Source organism: Bos taurus, chromosome 10 (assembly GCF_002263795.3).
Source record: "Bos taurus isolate L1 Dominette 01449 registration number 42190680 breed Hereford chromosome 10, ARS-UCD2.0, whole genome shotgun sequence".
Taxonomy (NCBI): Eukaryota; Metazoa; Chordata; class Mammalia; order Artiodactyla; family Bovidae; genus Bos; species Bos taurus.
This window is the reverse complement of record NC_037337.1, coordinates 21,062,194-21,070,626: the sequence shown is the minus strand read 5'-3', so window position 1 is coordinate 21,070,626 and position 8,433 is coordinate 21,062,194. Positions and strand designations below refer to the sequence as shown.

The 8,433-nt window shown below is 58.6% G+C and overlaps 1 protein-coding gene across 3 annotated transcripts; it reads left to right on the top strand.

Annotated features, from left to right (window-relative positions):
• The first annotated feature begins 1,634 nt into the window (after window positions 1-1,634).
• Window positions 1,635-8,238, top strand: CPNE6 (copine 6). 3 transcript variants are annotated; one of them, XM_024997373.2, is made up of 17 exons: window positions 1,635-1,935; window positions 3,201-3,372; window positions 3,793-3,972; window positions 4,330-4,404; window positions 4,565-4,639; window positions 4,757-4,840; window positions 4,931-5,020; window positions 5,373-5,477; window positions 5,708-5,794; window positions 6,038-6,097; window positions 6,358-6,491; window positions 6,567-6,621; window positions 6,712-6,763; window positions 7,094-7,227; window positions 7,322-7,558; window positions 7,761-7,935; window positions 8,036-8,233. In XM_024997373.2, exons 2-16 carry the CDS (start codon window positions 3,205-3,207, stop codon window positions 7,896-7,898), a joined length of 1,674 nt encoding a protein of 557 aa, XP_024853141.1. In that variant the 5' UTR covers window positions 1,635-1,935; window positions 3,201-3,204; the 3' UTR covers window positions 7,899-7,935; window positions 8,036-8,233.
• Window positions 8,239-8,433: the final 195 nt, after the last annotated feature.

The window sequence follows — 8,433 nt, the reverse complement described above, 5'->3', positions numbered from 1 at the left end:
TGCCTGAGTCTCTGTTGCCTTCCTCATTCTCTGCTCCCATTCCCCACCAGCTGCTCCCCTTCCCTCAAGCCCCCACAGTGGAAAAGTGGGGACCATCCCCCCAGAGATGGGACTAGAGCTCTAAGGGAAGAGGCAGGAAAGACTGCTGAGAGCTGCTGGGTGGGAGGGGACGCAGAAGCCCCCAGGCAGAGGGGTGTCATTTGCAGGGTCTGGGCTGAAAGCTGGCTGCAGAAGAGGCCAAGGTGGCAGAAAGCAGCATCAATGTGTGTTGGGCTTTGCGGAGGTACAGTGGGACTGGGGAGGTCCTGGTGTCCCAGGAGGAGATTGGGAGCAGTATGCTATGTGTGTGTGCGCGTGTGTGCTTATGTACAGGCAGGCTCACTAATGGTGGAATTAAATGGTGATATGTCATCCCGGGGGCACCATCAGTAGTCTGAAATCTCAATAGTAGAGTGGCCTGCAGGTGAGCAGAAGTGCCTGTAGCGAGAGAAGATCAATGATTAAAATTAATTGTTTCCCATCAGTGTACTGACAAATGCTAGCTTGGCATCCAAGATGCTGCTCAAGAGCCTCTTCCTCTGTGAAGCCCTTCCTGATGCCTTCCCCTGACTCATCCAAATTGAGCCCTTCCTCCTGTGGCCCATTGCCTCCTCAATAGATCCATACTTTTTGCCTGTCATATCTCAATGCATTTGTTCTGATCATCTCTGTGGGATTTTTGTTCTATATGCACACACCTCCCTGAGGGGCAGGAGCTGTGTCTTAGTCCCCAGTGTAGCCCCAACCCCTGGCACAGTGCCTGGCACCCAAGAGATGCTCAATAAATTATTGCCACCTTAATACATGAGCAGCTTTGGGGATGGAAAGTGAAGTGCCCTGGTGACCCTTCTGTTGTACTCATCCAGACCACCATGTTCCCAAATGTCTTCATGTGTGGCATCCAGACAATTGCTCCTTTCCCCTGGCCTCACCAGGGAATGACTAATGTCTTGTTTGCTCAAGATCAGCGCATGGCACGGCCCCTCCCACAGGATGTGGCCATATGGGCTGAATCTCGGGGTTGGGGGTAGTTACGGGCACCAGGAAGATGCCTTCGGAATCAGTCCAGCATATCTCCACACTGGGAAGCCCCTATCTTCAGGAGGCTTCGTGACCGGGATGTGACACTGTGTGCTATTAAGCAATTGTGTCCGTTTCCTTGTCTCCCTGTTAAAAGGTGGAACTTTGATTTCTAAAACCTACAAGGCTCAGCATGATATGTAATGGTCTTTAAGGGACACGTGAAGATCTCCATTCTGTTGTATTCAGGTTGATGGGCGTGGATGAGGGTATGTGTGTGTGTGTGTGTGTGACAAGTATAGCCCCGTGTTCTTCCGTATGTGACTGCAAATGTCCTTAACAAATGTGATGTGGAGAGCGACGTGAGACCGGGTGTGTCTCCCTGTGTGCATCCCCAAGGCTGAAACTGTCATGGTGTCATGGTGAGTTTATGTGCTGGCACCTGTTCGTGTCAAGACTGTGTGTGAGCCTGCGAGTCGTGGGTGCGTATGTCTCCATCGCCTCCCGGCGTGAATGTGTGTGTGTGCATGCACCACCGCAGTGTGTGCCTCTCTGTGATGCTGGGTGTGGGTGTGGCAGGAGGGGAAGATGTATGTCACTGTGTCTGCGGGGGTCCTGCCTCTGAGCCACCCTCAGCCCGCCCTCCTCCCCTGGCTCCGTGGCTCCTTCCCAACCAGTGGCCCTGCCCCCCTTCTCCCTCCCAACCGGTCTGTGCAAGTGGGGGGAGCTGGTGCTTCGGCCCCCCCACCCCTCCCCATCCAGGCCCCATAAATAGCACCAGAGCCGGAGCCGGAGCCAGCGCCAGCGGCTGGAGCAGCAAGGGAGTCAGGGCCAGGGCCAGAGAGCCGGAGAGAGGAGCCCCCGACTAGAGTCCAGGTGAGCCCACCCTTCATCCCTCGCCCAGCCCCAGCCCAGCCCAAGCCTGGCCCAGTCTCCATAACAACATTGCCCCCGGCCCCCAGAGAGGTCTCCAGTCCTGCCCAATACCCTCACCATCACATGCTCCTGCCCGACTCAGGGGATCTGTGAGAACTGGGAGACTTGTGGCTAGAAGGCAGAGCCCACCCCCGCTAACCCAGACCCTCCCTCACATACCCAGAAGGGCACACACTGTGGGGAGGGGGTACTCAGCCAGGGAAGGGTCCCAGTTCTGAGGGACGTACAGGAACTGTCACAGCCTCCTGAAGACAGACACCCGACTAGGGGATAGACACGGGGTCGGGGCATCCAGACACACCAACGCACACTTGCCGGGGAAGCACAACATGAGATCAGACAGCCTCACCCTGAGAAGTGGACAGACACAGAGAGACGGATGGACCGGCCGTGAACTCGGGCCAGTGTACCCCTGCATGCTGCTGCCCGAAGCTCAGTACCACTGTTGGGGGAGGGTGGCGTGCGTGCATCCCACGGGCAGCATGGAGGGGGCCGAGGCTCCCCAAAAATCCTGTCGCTAAGAGACAGCGCCAGTGCTGCCAAGAAGTGTGAGAACAAGGGAGGTGGGGAGGAAAGCCAGTGTTGTCATAGTGGGAGCCACTGCCAGGAACCTAGAGAAGCTTTCAGCAGGGGCCGAGCTCTGCTGCTCATTCTGCAAGCCCACCACCCCTCCCTTTCCATCAGCCAACCAGAAGGTGAGTCGGGGGAGGTGGATGGGGACAGCCCTGCAGGGCACCTTCCAACCTGTCTCCTCCTGCCCACTGCAGCCTCCGTTCCTGACCCTCCTCTTCAGACTTGCCGGGGCCCCTCCACTCCCCTCCCCACCCCCTTGCCCCAGTTCAGCTTCCTCAAGCCAAGACTGAGTGCAGCGCTGGCTTAAACATCAGTCAGGAAATAGCAGAAGGTGCTGATATAGCAGAAAGTGTGGATCAATCGATTGCCTAGGAACCAAGGCTGCCAGGAACCTCCAAGCCCTCTCCAGCCCCATCCACGCATACAAGGCCAGCAGGGGTGACAAGAGCACTCACTCGAGTGAGAGGCTCAGAGCTCAGGGGAAGCCGAGTGAGGTCAGGGGGAAGAAGATCCATGAGATGCCAGGGCCTTGGGAAGCAGGGTAAGGGGGTGGGGCCCAGGCTCCCAGAGACAGACCCCTCCTCTGGCAGGTGTCCCCCTTCCAGTGGCCAGTGTCTGCTCTGTCCCCACAGAGACATGTCCGACCCAGAGATGGCCTGGGTGCCCGAGCCCCCAGCCATGACACTGGGGGCCTCGAGAGTGGAGCTGCGGGTGTCCTGCCACGGCCTCCTCGACCGAGACACACTCACCAAGCCCCACCCCTGTGTGCTGCTCAAGCTCCACTCCGATGAGCAGTGGGTGGAGGTGAGAGTGGCTGGCCTCTCCTTCACAGACCTCCGGGACGCAAAGGAAGGAGGCTGGGTGGGGGCAGCCACGAGGGATGGTCAGGACTCTCAGGGGCCTCTTCCAGTCTGTGTGGGTAACCATAGAGATGCGGGTGCCATCGTTACACACACAAAGCATTTCACAGGGACCAAAGCTCACAGGGTCCTATGGGGTCCTGAGATGGCCCCCAAAGGCAGTGGCACTGCTTCCAACTATGAGAGCCCCTGATGGCTGATGGTCCTAGGGGCAGGCAGCACCCTAAGCTTGGGGTTCAGCCCAGGGAGGGAGGAGCCAGTCTCTGGGGCATGGGAACCTGAGGAAAGCTGGCAAGACCGGGGGCGGTCCGGGACAGAGCAAAGCAGCCCGGGTTCCCAGAGGTGGGCTCCCCTCCTGCCGCAGGTGGAGCGCACAGAGGTGCTGCGCTCCTGCTCCAGCCCCGTCTTCTCCCGCGTACTGGCCCTGGAGTACTTCTTCGAGGAGAAGCAGCCCCTGCAGTTCCATGTGTTTGACGCCGAGGACGGATCCACCAGTCCCCGCAACGACACCTTCCTCGGCTCCACCGAGTGCACCCTGGGGCAGGTCTGCATTCTCACCCCCACCCCTACCCCCACCCCCATGGTTCTTCCTCCAGAGGCCAGAAGAAGACAGAATAAGCTGTGGAGTTAGTTCAGTGGGGGGGTTGGACCCCATCTCCACCATTCACCCGCTGTGCAGCCTTGGGCTAGATATCTAACCTCTCTGAGTCTTAGTGTCCTCATCTAAACAATGGGGGGTCACAGTGCAGATCTCTTAAGGTTGCTATGGAAATTAAGTCCAGTTCTAGCCCAAGTGCAGCCCCTGTGAGCGATCAAAGGGCGCTTATTGCCCTGTCCCTTGTACCCTGGCCAAAGCAGGTGGGGATGTCACAGCTGGGTCTCCCTCCACCTCCATCCCCAGATCGTGTCACAAACCAAGGTCACTAAGCCTCTGCTACTGAAGAATGGGAAGAACGCGGGCAAGTCCACCATCACGGTAGGCCAGGTCACCGGTACTCACCCTTGGGCAGGGCATTCAACACCCCTGCAGGGACAACCATGGTGACATCCTGCCCCCAGGGCTGGCCCCCACCCAAGGGATGGGGCCTTTGTGGGGGTGGCGTGGGGGAATCCTGCCACTTGTGTCCCCCTTGCAGATTGTGGCCGAAGAGGTGTCTGGCACCAATGACTACGTGCAGCTCACCTTCAGAGCCCACAAGCTGGACAACAAGGTTGGAACCCCAGAGTTTAGGACCCCATCTCCACTGTTAGGTAGCCTAGGCCTCGGGGTTAGGCGCCTCCCTTTCAGACCTCACCAGGCTCAGGGGCCCTTTCCCCCATGTCTCCAGGATCTGTTCAGCAAGTCTGACCCTTTCATGGAGATCTATAAGACCAACGGGGACCAGAGCGACCAGCTGGTCTGGAGAACGGAGGTGGGTGCCCGAGGCCGTGGGGAAGGCAGGAGGAAGGGCAGAATGGGTGAATCTAGACCGGGGGTGACCAGCTCTCTGTGCCACTCCAAGGTGGTGAAGAACAATCTGAACCCCAGCTGGGAGCCGTTCCGTCTGTCCCTGCACTCCCTGTGCAGCTGTGATGTCCACCGGCCTCTCAAGGTGAGGCCCCACGAGTAAGGGCAGCCTGGTAGAGCAGCCAGCCTCTGCCCGAGACCATCCACCTGAGGGTGCAGGCCCCTCCCTCTCCCTCTTTCCCACTGTGGGATAAAGAACCAGTCACAGCTCAATGTTCCTATATCAATGGTCCTTCTATCAGAGGCCAAGTCCCAACTAGACCGAGCCAAAGGATTAAGTTCAGCAAGTGGCTTCTCTGGACAGGTTGAGGACATCTGTTTGGGCCTAGTGACTGTTAGGGCTCTACTTCCCTGAGTCCCTCCTCCTGCCCCCACTGAACCACTGCAAAGCCTCTCTGATCCTGACCACCCATCCCCCTTTCCCCTTGTCTTTTCAGTTCCTGGTATATGACTATGACTCCAGTGGGAAGCATGACTTCATTGGCGAGTTCACCAGCACCTTCCAGGAGATGCAGGAAGGAACAGCAAACCCTGGGCAGGAGGTACTGCAAAGACCGCCCCCTCTCCCCAAGAATCCCACCAAGATCCCTGGGAAAATCCTGAAGGAGATGCTGAAGAGCCCCTCACACGCAATAGGAGGTGGAGAGGGTGGGAAACTCAGGGCTCAGCCTAAGGACTGAGCCATGAGGGTTCTGCTCTGGGAGGCTCCACTGCAAGGGGGAGGAAAGGTCATATGATGAGACCCTGGGCTTGTGGGGTATGTGGGGTCTAGATGCAGTGGGACTGTATCAACCCCAAATACCGGGACAAGAAGAAGCATTACAAGAGCTCGGGGACCGTAGTGCTGGCCCAGTGCACGGTAAGTTCCAGTGCCCATCTCAAGCCCTTTCCCACCCCCTACAACCCCCATGGCAACCTCAGATTCAGCCTTGCCCTCATTACAAAGAGCATTTCCCTGCTTCTGGAAACTGAGAACCCTTGTCCTATCCACCACCAACTTCAACCTCAAAAACTCTGGCCCCTCCATTTCCCCTGCAGAAGCCCCACCCAGCTCCCTCCTCAAGGGACCAGCATTCCACCTTATCTGCCCTCTCCCCACCAGGTGGAGAAGGTGCACACCTTCCTGGACTACATCATGGGGGGCTGCCAGATCAGCTTCACGGTAAAGGCCTGGGGGAGGGGACGCAGCCAAGGGGGAGGGGCCAGGCCCTAGTGGACAGAGGAGCCCAGAATCCACACTGCCCTTACTTGGACCTCTAATGAGCCTTAGCATGGTCAGCTTGCTCCCCTCACCCGACTCCAAGATGAGGCTACCTGGGGGCTTGCTCAGATTCACCTTAGTCCTCCCTACAGAACCCAGCTCTGGCCTAGCCTCCCTGGTGGTCTCATGGATGCAGCATATCCTCTCCCTATCTCCACCAGGTGGCAATCGACTTCACGGCCTCCAATGGGGACCCAAGGAGCAGCCAGTCCCTGCACTGCCTGAGCCCCCGCCAGCCCAACCACTACCTGCAGGCCCTGCGTGCAGTGGGAGGCATCTGCCAGGACTACGACAGGTAGCAGGAGATGGGGTGGGGGATGGGCAGGGATGCCTTGCCCGATGGGCCCCCATAGCCTTTTCTCCTCCCCAGTGACAAGCGGTTCCCAGCGTTTGGCTTTGGAGCTCGAATTCCACCCAACTTCGAGGTAGGCTGGGCAAGGATAGGAGAGGAGATGCTGGGAGACTCAGACAGGAAGGAAAAACATCCTCTGGCTGGCCTCGCCTTCCCCTCACAGGTGTCCCATGACTTTGCTATCAACTTTGACCCGGAAAATCCTGAATGTGAAGGTAAGAGAGGAGATTCCCACTAGCCCTGCCTCCCTTCATACAGCTTGCTGCCCACTCCTGTGCACCCCATGCAGGAGCACAGACTCCATTCCCACGGGCCCAGCTCCCTGCCCCTTCATGCTTCCAGTGTCTGCCTGCATTTGGTAAGACTTTCAGCCCCTGACCAGATATCTGCCCACCCAACTCTATCAGCACCTGAACCATCCAACTCTCCGGCTTAGTGAGGATCATGGTAGCAGGGCAGTCCTGAGACAAGGAAATGCTTCCTTACTTTAGGGAGTCTGGAAGAGCTCCCTGCTAATCTCTGCCCTCTCACCTCTTTGCCCACAGAGATCTCGGGGGTCATTGCCTCCTACCGCCGTTGCCTGCCCCAGATCCAGCTCTATGGCCCCACCAACGTGGCCCCCATCATCAACCGCGTGGCGGGGCCAGCTCAGCGGGAGCAGAGCACTGGCCAAGCCACGGTTAGGTGTCCTGGGGGTGGAGCTGGGGGTGGGGGCGGGGGCGGGGGCGCCAAGGCCGCAGAGCTGACCCTTCCCCCACTCTGTCTGTCCTCAGAAGTACTCGGTGCTGTTGGTGCTCACGGACGGTGTGGTGAGCGACATGGCTGAGACCCGCACTGCCATCGTGCGCGCCTCCCGCCTGCCCATGTCCATCATCATTGTGGGCGTGGGCAATGCCGATTTTTCTGACATGAGGCTGCTGGACGGCGACGATGGTACCTTGCGTTGCCCCCGAGGGGTGCCCGCGGCTCGCGACATCGTCCAGTTCGTGCCGTTCCGGGACTTTAAGGATGTGAGTGCCCGGAGCCCCATCCCGGCTGAAGGGCTCCTCAGCTCCTCCTGCCCTCCAGATCTGACCCATCTCTCCCACCTGATTGAAGTCCCAAGAAAGAGCCGGAATCCAGCTGGCCACCCGAAGCCCCGCCCCCCACCTGAGCCCCGCCTTCTCTCACTCTACCTCCCCTAACCACTTCCTCACCCTAACCCCGACCCAGGCCTCACCCTCTGCGCTAGCAAAGTGTGTCCTGGCCGAGGTGCCCCGGCAGGTGGTGGAGTACTACGCCAGCCAGGGCATCAGCCCCGGGGCTCCCAGGCCCTGCACGCCAGCCATGACCCCCAGCCCTAGCCCATGACCGCCGACAACCTGACGGACACTCCCTCAGTCTTTCAGTGAGTCCTGGGACACTAGAGGTTGGGGCTTGGTGGAGTCCATCTGGGCTGGGTGTGTGGTGTAGAAGAGGGTGCTTATGACTATCCCACTCTCCCCCAGGTGCCTGTTCTGACCCTTGTGACTCAAGAGACCATGCCTCTCCCTCTTGGACCAGGTGTGCCCTCTGGGTCCCGGAAGTGAGTGGTGAGCCCCACCCCATCTCTTCAAGCCCCAGACCCCTCAGCCTCATGTCCCCTCAGTGATTTTCTTCAGTGATCCTGACTTTCTGGCCATTAATAAAGGAAAGCACTCCTAGCACCTCAGCTGTACCTATTGTGTGTTAGATGCCCACTGGGCCGTCCATAGCACCCTACACACACCACTAAGAAATGGGGACCAGCACCTTTTGAACTCTGAGCCAGAGATCCCAGGCGGTCTGGTATCTGCAGTTTCACCCCATCTATGTGTTAATGAGATCTGAGGAGTCCCTACCCTCACCTCCCAACCTTGGGGTGGGT